Genomic DNA, 25,570 nt, shown 5'->3' with positions numbered 1-25,570 from the left:
CTTATTTTAAAACGACTTCCTATTACTAGAGGAAAGAAGAAGTACACATTTAGATTTTTTTTTAAATAACCTCCATCTCCTATATTTTACTGAATGCTTACAATTTTTTATTGTGCCATGATGAGAGGATGTGAGTAAGTGGTGCTGACCTGGATTGCTTAAAATCAATTGAAATGAAAAAAAAAAAAAAATAGCTCATAATGACTCACTGCAATTTTTATCTTTTTCTGAATCTTTCTTATAGGACACAAATATTGCTGATGTCTCTGATGGAAAAACTGCTGTATTGCCTAAAATGTCTATTTACCTTAGTGATACTTTGAGCATAAAAGTTGAATTTCATCTAATAAATGTGAATTATAGTCAAAATTCTGATCATCACTCTTCCTTAAAGTTCTGGCTCAAGGACTACCATCGGATAAATAAAAAGTGGGATTTCATGTTTTAAAAATGTAGAATAATGACTAATGTACAACAAATTAGAAGAGGAGCCAAAATTCATTGAGCACATACTCTGTGCCTTGGAGTTTTTACATGTGTTGGTCCTCAGAAAACAATATGACCTTGTCAAAAATAGGCAACTATCTGGGTTTTGATCACTTGGAACAGATTTTGTGCTTATTTTTTAGCACTTACCCTAAAATTGAACTGTTACAGGAAAGATTTGCCCAGTCGATATGCAAGGAAGCCCAGATCTAATTTCCAATTTTCCCCAAATTTCATGTAGAATATACTGTTTAAATCATTTCACAGAGCAATTCTGGTTTGTTTTTTATCTTTCTGACCCTTGCAATGCAGATATCTATTGGCAACATAAAGTTTCAAACAGTACATCTGCAGCCAAAGAAAACCGAACCAATTTGCACTGAAGTTTTCAAAAATATAAAGCTCTAATTAGAAGCAAGCAATACCACCACCGGACAGACAGGTCACAACACTGCGTTCACAGGATGCATCCCCCACTCACTGTAGTCGGCCCTAAGTCCTACCCCTAAATTTTAATACTTTCGGTTCCATATACGTTGTAACCTTCTCTATAGGTTGCTAAATTCTGGGTATTCTGCGAGGAAGTTGGGTTAAAAGTCTGTGCACTCTTTGCCACCTTCATTCTCTTCGCTTCTGCCCTGGACTTGTAACAGAACTCTATCAAAGCCACCAGCATTGCCAAGCCCAAGCCGCCAACCAGAATGTAGAAGACGCCTGCTACGTTGCTCAGGCTCAAGGCACTCGTCTTGTCCTAGAGGGGGATAAAGATATTTCAGTTAACTGCAGAAATGTCACATCCAAAAGGTAAAAGAACACATGAAATCCAAAAAGCCAATGAAAGTAAACGCTTAATTTAACCTGAAATTATTTACAAGTATAAGTCACTGATGTAGGTTTATAATTTAAACATAAAGCTTATAGCTCTTGGGAGAAGTAAAATTATAATAGTTATCAACAAATTGTATCTAATTACATTCAATGAAATCAGTAACATTTTATCATTATTAAATATGCAATGAAAACCATTATACTTAGCCATATATAAGCATTTATATATTTACACAGGGTGGCAGAAGTGGGGTTATTATTGTTAAGTTTGAAAATGACAGGTTTAAAATCCAATTATGGGAGAAAGGGGACCTCTTTTGGCTTTGCTTCTATTAGAATATGCTTTTTAACGTCTGAGATTTCTCTTGAATAAATCCAACTCCACATTTCCTAGTTGAGCAACTAAGGAGTTGTTGAGCTGATAGTTTCACATTTTGTTCATCATTAATTTACCAAATATATGAAAATAATATGCCAAGGTATACATTATCTGTTCTTTCAGTGTCTACAAGGGAAGTCTCATGGAAAATGTTACTTTTACATATTTTACACTATTTATAAATAATTATATATGTGTAACTCAAGTACTTTTTAAAGATAACTTTTAAAAATATATAAATTATTATGGTCAATTGAAAAATAAGTTATTTATGGATGAATTTATAATTATTTTTATTAATTAAAAATACAATATCATTCCCACTTAAAAATGCTTAATCCATTAATATTTTAGAGATACTATTCTTCAGAGCTTCAGTATACATATGATCTCATAATAAATCCAGAATAATCTCTAAGTCCTACTCTTGTGATTAGAAGATACTAAAATTGTAACAAAAATTCAAAATTGTCTAATAAATTATAAATATGTTTATGACATAATATTATTGCAAGAAGTATTTTGGTAGGCTACTTGAAGGATGCCCTGTAGTCATTATCTTCTCAGCAGGATGTTTTGTGCAAAATGTGATTCCGACCCTTAAAGAGTTTTATAGGAGAGTATTTAATTCAAAAGATGCACTATATACACTGTCACCTTAGTCACAACATCAACTGACTGGGCCAAACAATTTAGGGTAGCTTCATTTTAAAAATAATTACTCATTAAGTATTTGCGCTTGTCTGACTTTACATCAGGATTGCAGGTAATGGTTTAATTATCTGGCCAAGCTTGTCTCATTCCACTCTGGTTAAAAGACAGACAGAAAGGATTAAAATATAGGGATAAGACCTGAAAGGGATTCATTAATATTAATTTGTGTCCTTAAATTAACTGAGGCTCTCTCCTATTTAAACCAGTCATGTGTTTAATATCTTAGAATATCCAGTAATTTGTTTTCTTTCTTAAAGAAGATACAGAAAGAAATAAAAGGGGATTCCAAGAACCTTCAGCTCTGGCTTTCAGGTGCTGTTACTATAGTCTATCAACTTGTGTAGGTATTTAGATTCATTGATAAACCTGTGATTTTTTTTTTTAAATAAAAACATAACTATTTCCACTACTTTTATTTCTACTCAACAGAATTAGGCATGTAGGTTCCTGCATTTTTAATTTTTTTTCCTACATTGTTTTAAAAAGAATTTATGATTAAGAGATCTTAGAGCTTGAGAATATTATTCATAAACATTGATTAATTAAAACAATTTCAATTGGGTGAGTAGAATTGAAAGGTTCACTCTGTTTATCAGCACACAAATATAATAGGGCATCTTTAAACTAAATTGGAATGCTTGGCACTATGGTGACAAAAGACAGAACCTCTGAGTAAGCATTTATTTAATATTTAGAATCTCCTTTTTCTGGTTTACTACAGATTTCCTGTTTTGAGAATACATCAGTTCTTGAAATAACATGATTTCATGAAGTCTTTGCCTCCGAAACAAACATAAAAACTACCCCCAAAAACACTACTTTTATTAGTGGTACGTAAGTTTGAGAATAATACAGAAGGAATTTTATTATTTTAAAAAATTTTGCACTTTTAAGTTAATTTGAAAGTCTTAATATTGGGGAGCAGGTTGCAGTTTCCTGGAAAGACCATCCCTATGGTTGAAATTTATGACATTAGCTTTTAATTTAGGCAGTGGCTGAGTGTATAATGTTCAGTTTTTATGGTTTCCATATACTTTTAACAATTGCTCCCGTTTACTGCTTTGTGAACACAAGAGGAGGCCCCGAACTGCAGCGACTGACCTTGCTTCCAGAGTCCTTGGGTCCACATTCACCTTTATCGTACCACCATTTGTTTTTCAGCTTGTCTAAGACGCCTGCCTCACTGAGTTTCAAAACGGCAAGGTTTACAGGAGTTCTTCACGTGGAAAATAACATAAATAACATTATATATGTTATTTTATGTTATTCAAGTAAAACTACATTAGAATCGCATGGCAAAGTGACAGAGCAGAGGCCACAGTAGGTGCTATGTCTTGTACTGTAGGCCCAGGTTTAGAATCAGACATAAAACTGGGGCCTGCTCCATCGCTTTAGGTAACAGGCACATACTGCTAGGGAGGATTTTTAAATAAAATGTATGCAATTACTGTGAATCCAAAACTATTGGCCTTGGTTGGGTTTCTGGAACATTTACCATTTTCCCCACGTAAATGTGGCAGTCATTCAAAATCCAGAAGCTTCTTTTTGTTGTCTTCCAAAATTAAGGAAGTAGCTGCAGGTTGACAGACAGACTGAAATAGAAGCTAGGTAGGACTGATTTCATTCCTTGCATGCATTATGATTTAGCTCATGGTATTTGATTTTATGCTATAAAAGTATGTCTACAGTATCCATCATTAAATCGACTTCTTGACCACTTTCATCCAATACCTAATTGAAAAAGGAGTGTGATTTCAGTGTTACAAAAGACCATCTTATGCAGAGGAAGGTCATCAGGAGACAAATATTTAAATAATTATTATAAAGTATAAGCCCATGATGATACTTTCCTTCTAAATTGCAGTCTTTAACATAAATAATATCACCAGAAGCATCTATCTTGAATCTATCACCTATTTATCTTTTCATCTATCTTGAATCTTAAAGTATATTAATGTACTTTAAGTACAAGGTGAAGTGACTATAATGTATTCCACAAATTCTTACCAACAAAAAAAGACAGATTAGAGGTAATCAAGATTTTTCTAAATAGACAAACTCCTCTTACAAGAAGACTCTATTTATATTTATAAGAGACTCTATTTGTTTCCTCTACCATCTTTGATTCCTTCAACACTAAATATTGTATTAGGAGTTTCAGGGAGGAGGACATCAGTCATTACCTGGCGTCAATATTCCAAGGAATTTAATAATTCTTTCAGTTTTCACTCCCATATTATAAAATGAAGGCCAAGATGATGAAGGGAAAGCAGAAACTTTTAGGATCTTTTGTTGTTACTGTTTTGTTGGCTTACTGGTTTTTTGTTTCGTCCCGAGACAGACTTGTCATATTCCTCTGGGCACTTTGTCTGGCTGTATCCCCTAATGTGCCTCAGTTCTTCTAGGAAATGCTGAGTGCATCCGGAGTTACAACACATGCATTTATTGGGGATTCATTCCAAAAACCTATCTACACAACTAGGAATTGCATTAAGAATGATGGTGATCATGACAGCTAACATTTACTGAGCATTTACTATGTACCAGGCACTGTTAAAAGCATTTTTCATGTTCACTAACATCATTTACATTTTACAAATGAGGAATCCAAAGCACAGGCAGCTTAATTTATCAAGTTACACAGCGAGGCAGTAGCCTAATCAGGATTCCTGATAGTATGACTTCATAGCTTTTGCAATTAAAAATATTAATAGCAGAAGACTCACAAAATGATGTTTCTAGTTAATTGGGCTTTCTGGTTAAACTAAAACCCATTTTTTTTGTACGGTTAGTTTTGAAAAAAATTCTAAAATATAAATTTTTATTTTTGTTTATATGGTTTCTGGATATAATTTAAATTTTGTTTCAATGTTATATAACTATGGCTTAGGTTCATTGTTCCATTGAAGAAGTAATATACATTTGCCATGATCCTAGAATATGATGTTGATTTTTGGATTAAAATCTGACATGAGCATGATTTAATACTTTCTACTGAAAGCTGAATTTGGGGGTGGGGTGAGTTGAGGATTATGATTAATTGGGGTGCCTGGTTATTTTAAACCCAATTAATCTAGATTTTCCTATCCATACCAACCACTACTCTCTGCACCTGACCCCCAACCTCCATTTGTGACCTGATTGTTACAATAACCACACCTCTGGGTTTACTAGTGATGTGCAAATCCCTTGAGAGCAGAAGTCACATCTCATTTATCTTTGTAAAAAGGTATTTTCCAGAGTATCTGACTCAGAGTAGGTGCACCATAAAGTAGCTCGATTTAAAAAATGACAGAGCAAGATTTTTGAATCCAGAGCAAGCTTTTTCTGGAACTGATACTCTAAGGGTTTTTAGGTCCCCAGACAAGCTCCCCAAAGCCTTTGTAACACATATGTAGCTAAATTATATTAGCCTATATTGCAGTTCTTGAATGGGGTGGGTTGGGAGGAGGAGGACTCAGTGCTGAAAACCAGAGGAGAGTTTCCTTTTAAGTTTCTCCAAGAAGGGACAATTGAAGGCAAAATTGTGAATAAGATGAAGACTGCATTAGGCTTCTCTCTCTCATCTTAAGGCAGTCTTTTCTCCTATGACCTTCTTTTTCCCTCTGGCCTCTTTATTCTTTCTGCTATTTCACACCAGTAACCCGGTTTTAGAGGGTAAAATTAGATTAACACTTTGAATATAAGACATTTAGTATCAACCATAATTAATGTTCAACTGGTGGAATATCAGAACAAGGAATTCATTACCAGGAGAGTCCTTCTCCATGGGCTAGATTCCTTCAGTGTTTTTTGTTTACTACAAATTTTTTCCTTTCCACTTTTTCCTGGTGATGAATGCATATTTTCTGTACTAATTCCTTTATTCTTGCATTGGTTCCCAGGCTGTGATAGAGGAAAGCGGCTTATTTGTAAGTATAGCATCTATCAAAGTCAAAAATGGCTGTATTCTTCAAAGTGCCAAATTATCAGGAAGTGCACGACCAAATATAATGCCTAGAGAAAACATTATTGATAAAGTCATACTTACAAAATAATTTTTATATGAATATCCACATCTATGAGTGTGCATATTTTACACATGCAGAAACAGAATAAAGTATCAAATTAACAGAAAAAATAATTTTGTAGCTGCAATAATGGGTGACTGATGGTTGCAGCTGTTGCCAAAATTTCTAACTAGAACCAGGATTAAATAACTGGCATAAAAATTGGCCTAAAATTCTTTGTATGGTTTGTGCTTTGACTAAACCATACCAGGTTAACCAAAGTGGAGAATACATTTTAGACATTGCAATCAATATTTTAAAATTGGCTCATTCATTGTCAAGTAGTAAATTTTTGTTATTTTATTCCCAAGAGTGAGTATGAATTTCCTATGATCATAAAGGAGGACCATATCACAATAATATTAACTCATATGAACACTATCAAAGGATCGTTTTCAAATGAAGGAATTTGTACCTCGCAAATCATGCATTTCTGCTTTAATTTATTTCGTGTAAGATGCAGGACCTTGTTCTTCATATCTTTTGTTAATTTTTTACTTCTCAAGGTGAAGCCTCTTGGCTGAGGACTGCTATGGTCAGAACTTCATAGCACTGAGAATGGCTGACAGGTGAGTGAGGATGCTAATTACTGCACATCCTGGAGTGTGACAGGGAAGCGGCTGCAGTGACCCCAAATAGTCCAGTTGTTCGTTATATTAAATCTGAGCTCCTTGAGGGAAAGGACAGTGGTAATTCTCTATTTCTACACAGGTACTGGCACATGGCTGCGTTCAAACACGAGTTTAATAATTTGCTGCTGAATGGAAGGCTGGAGAGGTTACAGTTCTGTGAATGACAAGTGAGTCAGGTCTCTCACAGAAACCTTTCCATGTGTGGTACAGGTTTCCATATTTCCCTTCTTCATTAGATGAGTCACTGTTGGGATAGTTAGTTTTCTCCTACCAAGATTCTGTATTTGAAGGTCAGCTAAGCCAGGATTTCAGCATGTGTATGCTGAGTTCTCTCTGTATTTTTCCTTCTGCACTGAATTGGCAGCATTGGTCTTTTCTGCTTAGTTTTACACATAAAGGCTTTAGAGTCAGCTGCATTTCTTACTTCGGGACTTCTCCTTATTTTACCTCTTTTGATGAAGATCAGGCCAAATGGGAGGGGCAAGGTAAGTTTACAAAGAAAATCAGTCACCCGAAGAAAGTACAAAATGAAAACGAAAAAGCAACAACTGCCTCCTAGTAATTTACTGTGATTTAAGTTAGGTCAGGCCAGTCAAAATATCATCTTTTATGACAAATTCAGAGTAGGGTATTATTAACGTTTAGAGTGCAACAATCTATTCTCTTGATGATAAACCTTAGACCAATATACAACCTATGTGGATTTTTTTTTTTTGGTATAAAAACACATTCCTGGAGGAAAAAATAAAACATAATGTATTTCATTTTGGGAGAACATTTTATGTTAATTTTTTATAACATGTTGGAAACCTACTTGTTAAAATTTGAAATAGCATTCATTCTAAAACATTTTGTAGTTCATGTTTGGTGAAAGTAATGTCACTGCATAACTGTAAGAGCAAGCAATTTGATTTTGGAAACCACAGGGATAGATAGAAATTTATTCTTTTGGACAACAAATATTTACTGAATGTCCATTATGTACCAAACAATGAGTTGGATACAAGCTAATTAAATCTGACTGAGTTGTTCAGTTCATTTCAATAAATTGAAATGACTTTTGTTATACAGATTTTTCTAACATATGTATTTCTATTATGCTTGCTTATTTTTCTCCAGAAAACATCCTTAATGCACACCACAATGGGACTACATTATTTATATTTGTGGAAAATTTTATCTGTAAAGCAGTGTTTTACTTCTCTTGTATTTGTGATAACAATAAAAATTTGAAAACAAAGTTTTTTCTAATGGAATAGATTTTTGTTTTGATTTTCTCTGATGTTATTCTATGATATTTTCTGTTATTTCTAATTTGCATGAAAGAATGCTAGGTTATTAGTATAAAATTTAATAATTTTCTCTATGTATATATTTATATATTTATGAAAACGATCAGAAAATTTGAGACAGTTGGAGCTCCAAAACATAAAATAAGTTATTACTCCTTAAGACGGTGCCTAGAATGGAGACAAAAGTTTGTCCTCCCTCCTGCTGAAATAGAACTAGTTATTAGATGGGAAGGTGTTAAGTGAGCTTAATTTGAAAGGCTTTTTAGATTAGGTGAGAAATTTCCCATCCATGAACTGTTTTCTTTAAGTCTAAAAATATTGATACATAATGAAGAAGGGCTCTGGGACACTAGTATATTCTGTTAATTGCCTACTTTTTTGTTCTTTAGATATTGCTTAGAAATTTAAAAAACCCTATTATTTTAGGAAGCTGGAGTCAAGATATGAAGTGAAGACAAAGTTGAGTTGATTTTGTTTTTGTTTTCTGATCATTTTGCAATTTGATCCATTTATGGAAGGCAAAAAATGTGTAGTTCATATGAGAGTCTTTGATTTGTTATTTAACTTGAATAGAATCTGAGAGTTTTAGATGGAGAAAACTTTTTTGTAGGCACCCTAGACAGGTCTATGTGGAGTCAGGCTATTGTTGATACTGAACAATATTTGGTAGAAGTTCTGGTAAAGTAATGGTGAAAAAAACCAGACAGGCTTACCCCCCTGCTCTCTCCCCTCTCTTCCCTAAATTGCTGTTTCAGAAACTTACATCCATTCCTACTTTCCAAAATTGAGATTCATAGGCTTGTAATGTCTGATCCACAACCTCTTCAAAGGCAGAGATTTTCAGTGACAATTTTCATTAGGTTTGATAGTGTGTCACTAAATTGATAATAGTTGCAAATATTTTTGCACTGACAGTAATTGCATACGGAAGTTTGTGAAGGGACTGGACTAGCAATTTGACCAGTATTAGTAGGTCCAAACCATAAGTCTCCCAGCAGATGCACCTATTACTTTACATACTGTTTACCCGCTTTTGGTGACATTGAGGCTAACCTTGGAGTCACCTCCCCCGCTGCCACATTCTCCTTTGTCGTACCACCATTTGTTTTTCAATTTGTCCAAGAGGCCTTGTTCATTCAGTTTTAAAACTGCGAGGTTAACAGCATTTCTTGAAACGATAAAACATATTTTGTAAGAAACTGCACAGCTGTTAAGATGTTAGAAGGAATGAGGACTTAAGCTCTTTATAAGCTTCTCCCAGACGCTAAATAAACCTCTCATTTTACCATCCTGCGGTCCCTTCCGCTAGAGTCCAAACCAAAAGCAATTGTAACTAATTTCAAATGTATTAAACATGCAGTATTTGGTGTTGTTCACTTTCACAGTTCATTTATTGTCAAATAACTGATCTCATCATCAATCAATTACATAGATTTTTTTTTTTTTTGGCAAAACAGTAATAAACTGGGATTTACTAGTAATTGAGAAAGAAATATGTCTTGAATTCCTTTGCCTCTAAGAATGCCAATGATCCAAAAGAGAATGAAATTAAAATTCATTCCCACAAGGTAAAACAAAATGGCGTATACAAACCATCAAACCAGCCACTAATTTTTCTGTACTGATTCCCTGAAAACAAAGAGTAATTATCACTCCCTTTATTTTTTATGTGGGTTTAGTTTGCTCAATTTAGTTGTTCTCAGAATCTAGGATTTCCTGATCATTTGCTTCATGGACTGGAAGCTACATGATAGTAAAGAGACAGCAGCAGCTCTAGGGAAAAATTCTTTTATCTAAATTTTGTGTTGATTCTTAAAGGCATTGAATGCTATTTAGAAATTAGGACTGCATATCCAGTTTGACTGTTTAAGTAATTAAACCCCAGGATGTCGTGCTGCATGTGATACTGACTTTGCAAACAAACCCACTAGATTAGATTTCCTCCATGTTTTTCTGTAAAGGGAAATAGGGGAGCTTATTTTGGCTATTCTTTAAGAGGATTAAAAAATAGTGCCATGGGCCAGGTGTGGGGGCTCATGCCCATAATCCCAGCACTTTGGGAGGCGGAGGTTGGTGGATCACCTGAGGTCAGGAGTTTAAGACCAGCCTGACCAACATGGCGAAACCCTGTCTCTACAAAAAATACAAAAATTAGCTGGGCGTGGTTGTGGGCACCTGTAATCCCAGCTACTCAGGAGGCTGAGAATCACTTGAACCTGGGAGGCAGAGGTTGTACTGAGTCGAGATTGCGCCACTGTACTCCAGCCTGGGCGACAAGAGTGAAACTTCGTCTCAAAATAAATAAATAAATAAATAAATAAACAACAACAACAACAACAAAAACTGTGTTATGGGCTTTTGCCTCCCATACATTTGGTTTCTTTCCTGCTTTCAAGTTACAGTTTTAAATGACCCGATAGGTATTTCAAGAGATTTTTCCATCATTTAATAAAATTTCTGTTAAATTTAAGGAGTGGATCATATACTGAGGGAATTTGGGTAACGTTTGTGATATACTATTTTATAAATACTGAGTTTGGTGATTACCTAATGGCAAATGAATTATAGGTAAAATAAAACAACCATATTATCAAATAGCACTTGAATAATTGATTTGCAAGTGAAATGACATTTAGCTGACTAATAAAAAGTGTTGCATATTTTACCACTAATTAGCCTACTAAAATGTTTATTGTCTTAAAATGTATTCATAATATTTCAGGACAACAATGTGCTTTCCCATTTTGTGATGATCTGATCCACTCAGAGAGTAAACAGTTCTCATAAGTAAAATCACACACTTAAGAGTTTTTAGTATTAACTCTCCTTAAGAATTAGACTGTCCATTTACTGAATGCTAATTAAATAATTAGCTATTCCTACATTTCCAAGTAAGTGCCACAATAGTGGTGTAAAATAATGCAGGTACTTCCTAATGTGACAATATCAAGTTGTTAGTTTAATCACCAAAGGACCAAATTGAAATGTGGGAATAAAGACAGAGACATCTATTTTTAAAAAAATTCTGCTGGAAGAAAGGAATTGTTTTATATTGTGTCTACGAGGAACTAAATTTGTCTTTCAATAAATTAAGGTTAACTACTAAAATTCTCTATTTTGGAGAAAATTATTTTTATAATCTATTTTATTTTAGCTTTAAATATTCATATTAAGATTTTTAAAAATGAAGTAGTATTCCAATTATTTTCTGTCTTGGTTTAGACCATTTCTCTGATAAAACTAAAATTATTTCATGAGAGGGTTATTTAACAGGGTTATTAGCCATATCCAAAGACAGTTTCACAGCACAATAGAAAACAAAAAAGCAAAATAAAGGAATGGATAAGGAAAAAAAGCTTTATGTTGAAAAAATTGTTTGGAATCAAGCTTTCTACAAAATTATTCTAAAACATTATCTTTCTAATACCATCTAACAGGCCATGTAAAAACAGTTTAGTTTCACACTGCTATCCACATACGTGTGTAATTTTATACCCTGAACCAATAGATAAGTTACTACCCAGTTCACAATTAATCTACATGTTTTCCTTCCAGAAACATGTGGTCCCTCAATACCATCTTAATACCATCATATATGAAATTTACCTTTCTTTAATGATGCATAGTGGAAGGCATTTTGTAATCAATATCTGGAGATAGTATTTTAAGATTTCTGTGCATGTTAAAAGTGTCTGTGGTTTTCTACAATTGTCTAGCTAAATATGTAATTCCCTCGTGTAATAAGTTTAGGTCTAAAGGCCTCCTTAGATTGCTATTTAAACTTTTAAACCACATATATAATGACCATTTGGACATCTGTTCTATTTTATAGAATGAATCACTTCTACATGTTATTTATAATAAAAATCATCAATGACATATATATGTATATAATTACTTCACTTGTTTTACTGGACTAGGTTGAAAAGTACTTTTTGTCAAGCTAAGAAGAAAGCAAAATCCTGAAGAAATAATAATAAACACGGCTAAGGAAGCCATAAGAAGTCTGATAAATGACAGACATAGAGAGCAGATACTCGCTGCAGCACATTTTATTATTGTTGTGAAATCCCCTTCAAATATTTCAGACATAGACTTCAAAATCAAAGTAAGAAATTCATATTGATTATAAGGGGTATTCTTGCCCTGATTAAGTATATCAGTGTCACTGTTATAGTGACCTGCCAAGCAGATAAGCGTAGAAGAAAAATACTTAGCTATTTCTTACATTAATTATTCCTTTTATTCCATTAAATGTACCTTTTGCGAAGTCATTTGAAATGAATTGCTTTCCATTTAAAAATAGAAGAGGAGGAAAAAGCAACCACATTTTTTCTAGATATGTAAACCATATTGGAGAGCCAGATGCGTTGACAATGAACTTGCATAGACTGAAATAGGTTCAAGGTAATGTGTTTGCCTTTGCCTTGTATGCCTTAGTGAAAATCTAGGTGAGAAAATCCCTTCCCCAAATAGCTTTTCTCATAGTAATGAGATGACAGGGAATTTGATTCAGGCCTGGAATGAAATGCTCACTTGGTCAACTTCCAGGACCTCTGAAAAACTTCCAAAAGTTTTTATTCCTGGAATTTTCTTCAAATGAATTAGATTATGAAAATCCGTACTTTACTGACCTAGCATTTGAGACTTACTTTTGTAAATGAGAATTTTGTTGAAATGTCATATAAAACCAAAACTTTAGTATGGGAACTAACATATGCAAATGTTTTCCATTTATTATTAATAATTTGGGGCACATTAATCTAGTGCAAAGTAAGATTTCCTTGTGAAAGGCATGCTTAATGCAGGCTAAGACATTTATTGTTTATTCTTTCCCCCTCCATAAATAACTTATCATTAAATTATATAGATCCGGATATGCTTTTATGCTTACTTTTATGCCTTACTCATTATATTTACTTCTACATCATATTTCTTATAGTATAATTTCTCTATTGGTGAGGTATTAAAGTGTATATCTGATAAAATGTCAACCTAAATAAACAGGGCAAATTTAAAAAGTTTTTGTAAAGTTTAATTTTATTTCTCTGATTTCCTGGATTTGTAAATATTGTTGTAAAGGACAAATGATACAACTTCTTAGATTTTGTCATTGTCTGCCCACAAGATATTCAGGACACATGTAGTTTGTAGAACAAATAATTTGCAGTATTCTCTTTGGTCTGGTTTAAACGCATTCAATTCCATCTCACTTAATGGGATGAACACTTTATTGTTGACTATGATGGCAATAGTATACGCAAATAATAAATTCATCTGTCTTAACTACTGTGTAATTGTGTTAGTGGATTATTATCCTTATAAGAAAGTATCCAGTATCCATTAGTTATGCTAGTTGAGTATCCCTAATCCAAAAATCTGAAATCCTAAATATTAGCTCCAATGTGCATTTCCTTTGAGCATCATGTTGGCACTTAAAACAATTTTTTTGGGAAACGTTTTAGATTGCAGGTTTTCAGATTAGGGATGCTGAACTGGTGGTAAGTATAATGCAAATATTCAAAAATCCAAAAAAAAAAAAATCTGAAATCCAAAACACTTCTGGTTCCAAGATAAGGAGTATGAGTACTGTATACATAGTTTGAGGCCTGTGACCTCTTCACTGGAGTGCTCTCTTCATACTATATTCTATAAAATTTAAATATCAAGTGTTAAAATATCCAGAATATTTACCTGAATGAGGCTGAGAGGTTTTTTTCATAGTCCTCAATAAATCTTAACATAGATTAAAAACACTAAAAATAGTGTGACAACAAGAAATTGTGTAAAAATAAGAACGTTCCTTTAAAGTCAGCAAAAAACATGGATAGATAACTTACGCAGCAAGAAACAAAAATCATATAAAATAATTCAGCCTTATTTGAAGTTAAACTAAAATCATATAAAAATAATTCTGCCTTATTTGGAGTACAACTAATGTGAATTAAAGCAATGCAAATTCATTTCTCACCATTCATACTAGCAAAGATAAAGATGTGCTTTGTATAGTTGAGTATTTAATAAGAGGAGCAGGCATTCTCATTCACTGATGATGTAATTAAACACCGGAGATAGGATGGGCGGGGCCAAGATGGCTGACTAGAAGCTGTGGTGTTGCGCGGCTTCCACCGGGAAAAAACATGATAAGCCTCTGAATCCTTCACTGGCAACCAAGGTATCCAGGTTCTCTCATCAAAACTGACTACAGGGCTTGCGTGACCCACTGAGAGAAGGAAGAGCAGTGTGGTGTGGTGACCCACATGGGGAAGGGGAACCTTCTCCCCACAGCCAAGGGAGGCGGTGAGTACGCTACCTATCCGGGGAAACTGCTTTTCCCACAAAACTGTGCAACCCACAGATGGGAAGATCCCACTCATGAACTCATGCCACCGGGGTCTAACGTCCCAACCTTGGAACATGTAGATTCTTACAGCCTCTCAGCTGGAATCTGTTTGAACCTACCGAACTCCGGGCGGCGCGGGGAGGGGGCGGAGGGGCAACCAGCGCCAGCTGCCTCTCTGCCTGCTGTCTAAGCCTTTTCAGCTGCTTGGGGGAGGGGCTGCCGCCAGCACTGGGAATCTCAACTGCCTAACATGCTGAGCTACCTGGGTGGGGGAAGGGCAACACCCATTTCTATAGCTCCAGGCTGTGCTTTTTCTCTGCTAGAGCCAGGGAGGCTGGACAGCTTGCTCCCGGCTGTGGCAGTCTGCAGCCAGAGCGCCTCTTCAGGCCTAATCCTGACCCATCCTTCCTCAGTGGGTGGGTCTTCCCTGCAGGATCTCCAGTAACTCCAGCCAGAGGCTCAGGGACAGAATTCAGATCTCCCTGGGCCTGAGCTCCTAGAGGCAGAGGTGGCTGCAGTCTCTGCGGACCAGCAGATTTAGCCTCTCCTCCTGGTAGTTCTGAGGAATGCGGGCAGCTCAGATGGGTGGGTTTCCCCCCAGCAAAACACACCCTCTCCACCAAGGTACAAAGTGCTTTGTTGAATAGGTCCTGCCACCCAACTGATTGAGACCCTCCAACTGGGGTTGTCAGACACCCTATCACCAGAATGATCCTACTGGCATCAGGTTGGTGCCCCTTGAAGTCAGAGGTCCAAGAAGAAGGAGCAGGCACCCATCTTGGCTGCTTTCCAGCCTCCTTGAGTGACATCTCCCGGCACGAGCAAATCAGGTGAATAAGGCCTGAAGTAAATCCCTGGCAAACTGCAGCAGCCCTACAGAAGAGGGCCCTGATTACTGAAAGAAAAACAAACAGCAACAACGACAGCATCAACAACAACAACAACAAAAAGGCCCCCACAAAAACCCAACTGGACAAACCCATGAAGATGAGAAAGAATCAATGGAAAAATGCTGAAAACCCAAAAGACCAGAGTGCCTGTTCTCCTCCAAATGATCACAGTCTCTCTCCATCAAGGGTGCAGAACTGGATGGAAGATCAGATAGAGAATTGACAGAAGTAGGTTTCAGAAAATGGGTAATAAAAACTACAATGAGCTAAAAATTCATGTTTTAACCCAATGCAAAGAAGGTGAGAACCTTGATAAAGGTTAGAGGAATTGCTAACTAGAATAACCAGTTTAGAGAGGAACATAAAAGACCTGATGGAACTGAAAAACACAGCATGGAAACTTCATGAAGCATACACAAGTATCAACAGTCGAATCGACCAAGTGGAAGAAAGGATATCAGAGTTTGAAGACTACCTTACTGAAATAAGACATGCAGACAAGAATAGAGAAAAAAGAATGAAAAGGAGTGAACAAAGTCTCCACGACTTCATAAAAAGACAGAATGTATGATTGGTTGGAGTACCAGAAGGAGACAGGGAGAATGGAAACAAGCTGGAATACACACTTCAGGATATTATCCAGGAGAACTTCCCCAACCTAGCAAGACAGGACAACATTCAAATTCAGGAAATACAGGAAATACAGAGAATACTATTAAGATATCCCATGAGAAGATCAACCCCAAGATACATAATCATCAGATTCTCCAAGGTCAAAATGAAGGGAAAACTGTTAAGGGCAGCCAGAGAGACAGGCCAGGTCACCTACAAAGGGAAGTGCAATCGACTGATAGCAGACCTCTCAGCAGAAACTCTACAAGCCAGAATAGATTGGGGGTCAATATTTAACATTCTTAAAAGAATTTTCAACCCAGAATTTCGTGTCTTGCCAAACTAAGCTTCATAAGTGAAGGAAAAATATAATCCTTTCCAGACAAGCAAATGCTGAGGGATTTTGTTACTACCAGGACTACCCTGCAAGAGATCCTGAATCACTAAATATGGAAGGGAAAAGCCAGTACCGGCACTGCAAAACCACACCAAAATATAATGACTGATGACATTATGAAGAAACTGCATTAACTAGTGTGCAAAATAACCAAATAGCATCATGATGACAGGATCAAATTCAAATATAACAATATTAACCTTAAATGTAAATGGACTAAATGCCCCAATTAAAAGACACAAACTGGAAAATTGGATAAGGAGTCAAGACCCATTGGGGGGCTGTATCCAGGAGACCCATCTTATGTGCAAAGATGTACACAGGCTCAAAATAAAGGGATGGAAAAAATTTTACCAAGCAAATAGAAAGCAAAAAAAAAGCAGGGGTTGCAATCCTAGTCTCTGGCAAAAAAAAAACTTTAAACCAACAAAGATAAAAAAAAGACAAAATCATTACATAATGGTAAAGGAACAATTCAATAAGAAAACCTAACTATTCTGAATATACATACACCCAATACAGGAGCACCCAGATTCATAAAAATAGTTCTTAGAGACCTACAAGGAGACTTAGACTCCAACACAATAACAGTGGGAGAATTTAACACCACACTGTGAGTATTAGACAGATCAATGAGACAGAAAATTAAGAAGGATATTCAGGACTTGAACTCATCTCTGGTTCAAGACATCTACAGAACTCTCTACCCCAAATCAACAGAATATACATTTTTCTCAGTGCCACATGGCACTTATTCTAAAATAGAACACATAATTGGAAGTAAAACACTCCTCAGCAAATGCAAAAGAACCAAAATCATAACAAACACTCTCTCAGACCACAGTGTAATCAAATTAGAACTAGAATTAATAAACTCACTCAAAATTGCTCAACTACATAGAAACTGAACAACCTGCTCCTGAATGACTACTGGGTACATAACGAAATGAAGGCAGAAATAAAGATGTTCTTTGAAACCAATGAGAACAAAGACACAACATACCAGAATCTCTGGGACACATTTAAAGCAGTATGTAGAGGGAAATTTATAGCACTAAATGCCCCCAAGAGAAAGCAGGAAAGATCTAAAATTGACACCCTAACATTACAATTAAAAGAACTACAGCAGCAAGAGCAAACACATTCAAAAGCCAGCAGAAGGCAAGAAATTAATATCAGAGCAGAACTGAAGGAGATAGAGAACAAAAAACCCTTCAAAAAATCCATGAATCCAGGACCTGGTTTTTTGAAAAGAACAAAAAAATTGATAGACCGCTAGCAAAACTAAGAAGAAAAGAGAGAAGAATCAGATAGATGCAATAAAAAAATGATAAATGGGATATCACCACTGATCCCACAGAAATACAAACTACCATCAGAGAATAGTATAAACACCTCTATGCAAATAAACTAGAAAATCTAGAAGAAACTGATAAATTCCTGGACACATACACCCTCCCAAGACTAAACCAGGAAGAAGTTGAATCCCTGAGTAAACCAATTACAGGCTCTGAAATTGAGGTAATAATTAATAGCCTACCAACCAAAAAAAAGTCCAGAACCAGATGGATTTACAGCTGAATTCTGTCAGAGGTACAAAGAGGAGCTAGTACCATTCCTTCTGAAACTATTCCAATCAATAGAAAAGGCGGGAATCCTCCCTAACTCATTTTATGAGGCCAGCATCATCCTGATACCAAAGCCTGGCAGACACACAAGAAAAAAAGAGAATTTTAGACCAATATCACTGATGAACATTGATGCAAAAATCCTCAATAAAATACTGGCAAACCAAATCCAGCAGCACATCAAAAAGCTTATCCATCACGATCAAGTTGGCTTCATCCCTGGGATGCAAGGCTGGTTCAACATATGCAAATCAATAAAAGTAATCCATCATATAAACAGAACCAAAGACAAAAACCACATCATTATCTCAATAGATGCAGAAAAGGCCTTTGACAAAATTCAACAGCCCTTCATGCTAAAAACTCTCAATAAACTAGGTATTAATGGGATGTATCTCAAAATAATAAGAGCTATTTATGACAAACCCACAGCTAATATCATACTGAATGGGCCAAAACTGGAAGCATTCCCTTTGAAAACTGGCAAAAGACTGGGATGCCCTCTGTCACCACTCCTATTCAACATAGTATTGGAAGTTCTGGCCAAGGCAATCAGGCAAGAGAAAGAAAGAAAGTGTGTATTCAATTAGGAAAAGAGGAAGTCAAGTTGTCCCTGTTTGCAGATGATATGATTGTATATTTAGAAAACCCCATCATCTCAGCCCAAAATCTCCTTAAGCTGATAAGCAACTTTGGCAAAGTCTCAGGATACAAAATCAATGTGCAAAAATCACAAGCATTCTTATACACCAGTAACAGACAAACAGAGAGCCAAATCATGAATGAACTCCCATTCACAATTGCTTCAAAGAGAATAAAATACTTCAGAATCCAACTTACAAGGGATGTGAAGGACCTCTTCAAGGAGAACTATAAACCACTGCTCAGTGAAATAAAAGAGGACACAAACAAATGGAAGAACATTCCATGCTTATGGATAGGAAGAATCAATATTGTGAAAATGGCCATACTGCCCAAGGTAATTTATAGATTCAATGCCATCCCCCTCAAGATATCAAAAACTTTCTTCACAGAATTGGAAAAAAACTACTTTAAAGTTCATATGGAACCAAAAAAGAGCCTACATTGCCAAGAAAATCCTAAGTCATAAGAACAAAGCTGGAGGCATCACGCTACCTACTTCAAACTATACTACAAGGCTACAGTAACCAAAACAGCATGGTCCTGGTACCAAAACAGAGATATGGACCAATGGAACAGAACAGACCCCTCAGAAATGATACCACACATCTACAACCATCGGTTCTTTGACAAAGCTGACAAAAACAAGAAATGGGGAAAGGATTCCCTATTTAATAAGTGGTGCTGGGAACACTGGCTAGTCATATGTAGAAAGCTGAAACTGGATCCTTTCCTTACACCCTATACAAAAATTAATTCAAGATGGATTAAAGATTTAAATGTTAGACCTAAAACCATAAAAACCCTAGAAGAATACCTAGGCAATACCATTCAGAACATAGGCATGGGCAAGGACTTCATGTCTAAAACACCAAAAGCAATGGCAACAAAAGCCAAAATTGACAAATGGGATATAATTAAACTAAAGAGCTTCTGCACAGCAAAATAAATTACCATCAGAGTGAACAGGCAACCTAGAGAATGAGAGAAAATTTTTACAATCTACCCATCTGACAAGGGGCTAATATCCCAAATCTACAAAGAACTTAAACAAATTTACAAGAAAAAAATCAACCCCATCAAAAAGTGGGCTAAGGATATGAACAGACACTGCTCAAAAGAAGACATTTATGCAGCCAACAGAGACATGTAAAAATGCTCATTGTCACTGGCCATCAGAGAAATGCAAATCAAAACCACAATGAGATACCATCTCATACCAGTTAGAATGGTGATTATTACAAAGTCAGGAAATAACAGGTGCTGGAGATGATGTGGAGAAATAGGAACACTTTTCCACTGTTGGTGAGACTGTAAACTAGTTCAACCATTGTGGAAGACAGTGTGGCGATTCCTCAAGGATCTAAAACTAGAAATACCATTTGACCCAGCCATCCTATTACTGGGTATATACCCAAAGGATTATAAATCATGCCACTAAAAAGACACATGCGCACGTATGTTTATTGTGGCACTATTCACAATAGCAAAGACTTGGAACCAACCCAAATGTCCATCACTGATAGACTGGATTAAGAAAATGTGGCACATATATACCATGGAATACTATGTAGCCATAAAAAAGGATGAATTCATGTCCTTTGTAGGGACATGGATGAAGCTGTAAACCATCATTCTGAGCAAACTATCGCAAGGACAGAAAACCAAACACCACATGTTCTCGCTCATAGGTGGGAAGTGAACAGTAAGAACACTTGGACACAGGATGGGGATCATCACACATGGGGGCCTGTTGTGGAGTGGGGGGAGGGGTAGGGATAGCATTAGGAGATATACCTAATGTAAATGATAGCTAATGGGTGCAGCACACTAACATGGCACATGTATACATATGTAAGAAACCTACACGTTGTGCACATGTACCCTAGAACTTAAAGTGTAATAATAATAAAAAAGAGCTTCTGTACAGCAAAAGAAACTATCATCAGAGTGAACAGGCAATCTACAGAATGGAAGAGAATTTTTGCAATCTATCCATCTGACAAAGGTCTAATATCCAGAATTTACAAGGAACTTAAACAAATTTACAAGAGAAAAACAAACAACCCCATCAAAAATTGGGCAAAGGACATGAACAGACACATGTCAAAAGAAGACATTTACACAGCTAATAAACATATGAAAAAACCCTCAAGATCACTGATCATTAGAGAAATGCAAATCAAATCCACAATGAGATACCACAATCGCACACCAGTCAGAATGGTGATTTTTAAAAAGTCTGGAAACAATAGATGCTGGCAAGGCTATGGAGAAATAGGAATGCTTTTACACTGTTGGTGGGAATTTAAATTAGTTTAACCATTGTGGAAGACAGTATGGTGATTCTTGAAGGATCTAGAACCAGAAATACCATGACCCAGCAATCCCATTACTGGGTATATATCCAAAGGAATATAAATCCTTTAACTATAAAGACACATGCATACATATGTTTATTGCAGCACTATTTACAATAGCAAAGACATGGAACCGACCCAAATGCCCATCAAAGATAGACTGGATAAAGAAAATGTGGTACATATATACCACGGAATACTATGCAGCCATTATGTCTTTTACAGGGACATTGATGAAGCTGGAAGCCATCATCCTCAGCAAATTAACACAGGAACAGAAAACAAAACCCCGCATGTTCTCACTCGTAAGTGGGAGTTGAACTCTGAGGACACATGGACACAGGGGAACAATACACACCAGGGCCTGTTGGGGGGTTGGGGGTGAGGGGAGGGAACTTAGAGGATGGGTCAACAGGTGCAGCAAACCATCATGGCACATGTATACCTATGTAACAAACCTGCCTATTCTGCAAATGTATCCCATTTTTTAAAGAAGAATTTTTTTTCAAAAGAATTAAAAACCAAAAAGAAAATAATTTGGCTTTATACAACAAAAGCTTTAAAACAATTATCACCCTTAATTAAATAATTCCTCTTTCAGCAATCAATCCTAAGAAATTAAAGGTGCTGCCAAAATGACTTATGATAAATCTCATTATATACATACAGATAACATTATATATATAGCATTATATCTATATATAGCAAAACATTGAAAGCAATATACATATCTAAAAGAAGGGAGGATATATAGCAAAACATTAAAAACAATATACATGTCCAAAAGAAGGGAGGATATATAGCAAAACATCGAAAGCAATATACATATCTAAAAGAAGGGAAGAATAAGGAGATTTTGGTTTACACAAGTGGTCTCAAGTTTGACTTGAGTATAATAACTGCCTATTGCAAATACTGATGCTCAGACCTAACCCCACTGTATCAGGTTTTTCTAGATTGTGGTACCATATGTTACAAAGCTTCTGGGGTGATAGTATTGATAAGTAGGAATGATCTATATGATTGATGTTTGATAACCATTAAAAAAATTTCAATGGCAAGAGGAAGTGCTTATAGTATAATGTTAAGTGGAAAAAGAAACAAGTTTGTATTCATTTTGATCTTAGTCTGAGAATAAACTATACATTTATATATAAGTATATGTATATATAATGTTGATTGTTGAAAAGAATATGGAAGAAAATACAACAAATCACAATCTCTGGGTGTAAGATTATGATGAACTTAAATTTCATTTGTTCTTTATGCCTCCCCACACACCCAAAATTTTCTGGGCAGTGGGAGGTGATACTGTATTAATTAGTAAAACACAAACAAAGCTTTCAGTTATTTTGTAATATAACACCTAATGGAATTGTTTTATTCAAGGCAAAAAAATATACTCTATTTTGAATTAAATAAAATTTGAGGTATAAATTAGGTGTTTTCTTAAAGTTCTTAGAAAAACATTTATTGTTTCTGATTATGTGGTTTGCTTTGGTTCAGTTGGTTTTGTCCCTCTAGTCACAGACTGGAGGACATGTGATGTATTTGACTTCTATGAGGGCTCTCCTTTATTTGATGGGAACAGGTCAGGCAGAGAAGTATGAGTAATGCATCAATTAGCAGACATACCCCATCAAATAGGAGCTACAGGAGGTTAATAGAACTCTTAGGGACCTAGGGAGAAGACTTGCTGTTTCACACATATTTATATAGATAAGGTGAGTCTTTTCCCTTAGGCTGAATTAAATGAATGTGACTGAATAGGCTTGAGTCCTGCTAAGTGGGCTATTTACAAAAAAAGAAAAAGCTTTTATCTCTGTTTTCAGAAAAAGAGATTTATGGCTAGCAACTATGTTCTTTCCCTAACAAGTATTAGAGACCCTAAGAAAAAGTCTTTTTTTGGATTTGTTTGTAGGACTTAAAAAAATACGATTTATTTTTATATTCTATCACGTTACATATTTATTTTATACCTTTCTTGAAATCAAACTAAAATTCCAGATTGGAAAATGTATTTGATTTAAGCTTCGTGAGCAACAAATATGTGTGTGTGTGTGTGTATATGTGTATATATATGTGTGTGTGTGTGTATGTATATACATATATAGGTGCTATAGTTTTCCCAGAACCATGCTAATAAGAAAATAGTAATTTCATGAAATATGAATAACCAACTCTACATAGACTATTCATTCTGTTATTAAATGATAGCTGCATTGTCAGTATTTTCACAAAAATTCTATGCATATTCCATATAACAAGATGAAATAGGTAGAGAGAAGCAAATATCACGTAGAATTTACTTTTGTAGTTTAATTAATGATGTCCTCCAAATAAAGGTGAATGGAGCAAGTTAGCAAAAAAGCTGAGAATTTACAACAAACCCCGTAACTCTGTGTAATGTCAATTAGTGACCTACTGAGAACAAATGACTATTTTATTAATCAAGAAAACAAAAAGTAAATAAGAATCAATAGGCTGTCAAATGATGAAGAGTTAAGAACTAAATATGTCTAATTTTAAGGAAAGGCTTTTGCATTCACAATTCTACCCTTTATCAACTATTTAGGCCTCAAAGAGTAGCCAGTTTTCAGCATTATCAATGCTCCACTAAGTTTTCAATTTAACTTGTAGCTGTGCTATTACTTTTCTTCCCAAATTATTCCTTCCAGTAGACAAGCACAAGGCTCTTATTGCTTCATTGGATTTGTGCACTCATTTCCAAAGGCAGAATTTGGGCTAGATTGCTCTACATATATATGCAAAAAGTTTTTAGAAAAGATATTGCGTTTTTACTCCAGTTTGCCTATGCAATGACAAATAAGATTTACATTAAATGGTACTATTGATCAGGAATTTAATATTAAAATAAGGAGAGAAAAAATTTTGTAAGTGGAAAGACAATTCAGACTCAGCATGATTTGCAATGAGCACTTGAAAACTCCTTTGATAAGGAAGGATTTAGTGTCTTTGCTTTGAGTTTTGGATGACATATATGTAATTAAGTTAGTGTGGAAACCTTTGTATTTCATATTCCAAGTTGAGTCAAGGAGAGCTGAACAAGTTAAACAGATACTTGCCTGGATTCCAGCAATTGTCTATAGATTGCATGTTCATTGGAATTTGCACAATTAATTTCTAGTTGAGACATGGGTCTGAGGAATGTGATTCTTTGAAGGAGCTTTGTGATTTTTGTGAGGATGTCTCCCAGTAACTCAGCCAGAGCATTAGCTAGGGATTGTGATCATTGAAAATTTTAAGTATATTTTTAGTGTTGAGTATTTTTTAGGTAATATTAACAAATATTTCATGAAGCTTAGCTTCTTGATTTTGTCAATTTTAGGTCACAGAGTAGAATTTTCTTACTTACTTTGGGTCATGGATCTCTTTTGGAATTCCATGAAACTACAAATACTTTCTCAGGAAGAGATGCACAAACTTACAAAACCCCAGACTGATACATAATTTCAGGGGTTCACAGACCTTGGAAGGGCAACTTGAACACAGATTAAAAAGATATCTATTCTAAATTCGAATAACATTTATTTTAAAAATAGTGATGACTTCCAAGTCTGTCTATTAAAGGTAAGAGAAATAAAAACATTTCTATGACACCCGGTGGCTCAGAATTTTAATAGAGCAGAGGTTTTAAGACTGATTTATTGAGAAGGGATTTCCAAGGTACTAGGCTCAATCTATGATCATTGTACAGCTACATCATATGCAGAACATTTTCATTTATTATTTTTATCTTTTGAGACAGGGTCTTACTCTGTTACCCAGGCTGGAGTGAAGTGGCATGATTATGGCTCACTGCAGCTTTGACCTCCCCAGGCTCAGGTGATCCTCCCACCTCAGCCTCCTAAGTAGCTAAGATTGACTGCAAGTGCACACCACCATACCCAGCTAGCTTTTGTATGTTTTGTAGAAATGTGGTTTTGCCATGTTGCCCATACTGGTCTTGAACTCCTGGGCTGAAGCAATCCACTTGCCTGGGATTATAGGCATGAGCCACCACACCCACTCCCATTTTTAAATACTGAATGTGAAACCAACAAAAATTTTTAAAAAACTGTGAAAAGATGCTTTTAGTTATATAATATTGAGAAAATATCAACTATTCATATTTCATACCATAAATTTTATTTATTTGTGGTGGCCTTGGGGTGCTGTTTGAGACTATACTCAGTAAAGTCCCTGCTTCAGGCCACTCCTTTGTTATTATCACTGTGCTCAAATTATACATATGAGAGTTTTGTTTCAAATGAGACCACGGCTAGCTAGTGAAGTGCTTCCAGTTATCTCTGAATAG

At 35.5% G+C, this 25,570-nt stretch overlaps 1 protein-coding gene across 5 annotated transcripts in view; it reads right to left on the bottom strand.

Moving 5' to 3' along the window:
* The window catches only part of GRIA4 (glutamate ionotropic receptor AMPA type subunit 4), a 372,806-nt gene that overhangs the window by 7,086 nt on the left and 340,150 nt on the right, over positions 1-25,570 (bottom strand). For 3 of the 5 annotated variants that reach the window (XM_015115585.3, XM_077964932.1, XM_077964931.1), the window contains 2 exons: positions 9,434-9,548; positions 990-1,237 (listed from right to left, as the gene is read on the bottom strand). In XM_015115585.3, coding sequence (XP_014971071.1) covers positions 992-1,237; positions 9,434-9,548 — 361 coding nt within the window. In that variant the 3' untranslated portion in view covers positions 990-991. The remainder of the gene's footprint in view (positions 1-989; positions 1,238-9,433; positions 9,549-25,570) is intronic. The other 2 variants (XM_015115581.3, XM_015115583.3) reach the window with 1 other exon arrangement.

This window comes from Macaca mulatta, chromosome 14, assembly GCF_049350105.2.
Source record: "Macaca mulatta isolate MMU2019108-1 chromosome 14, T2T-MMU8v2.0, whole genome shotgun sequence".
Taxonomy (NCBI): Eukaryota; Metazoa; Chordata; class Mammalia; order Primates; family Cercopithecidae; genus Macaca; species Macaca mulatta.
Note: the sequence above shows the minus strand (reverse complement) of the source record. Positions and strands in the feature narration are given on the sequence as shown.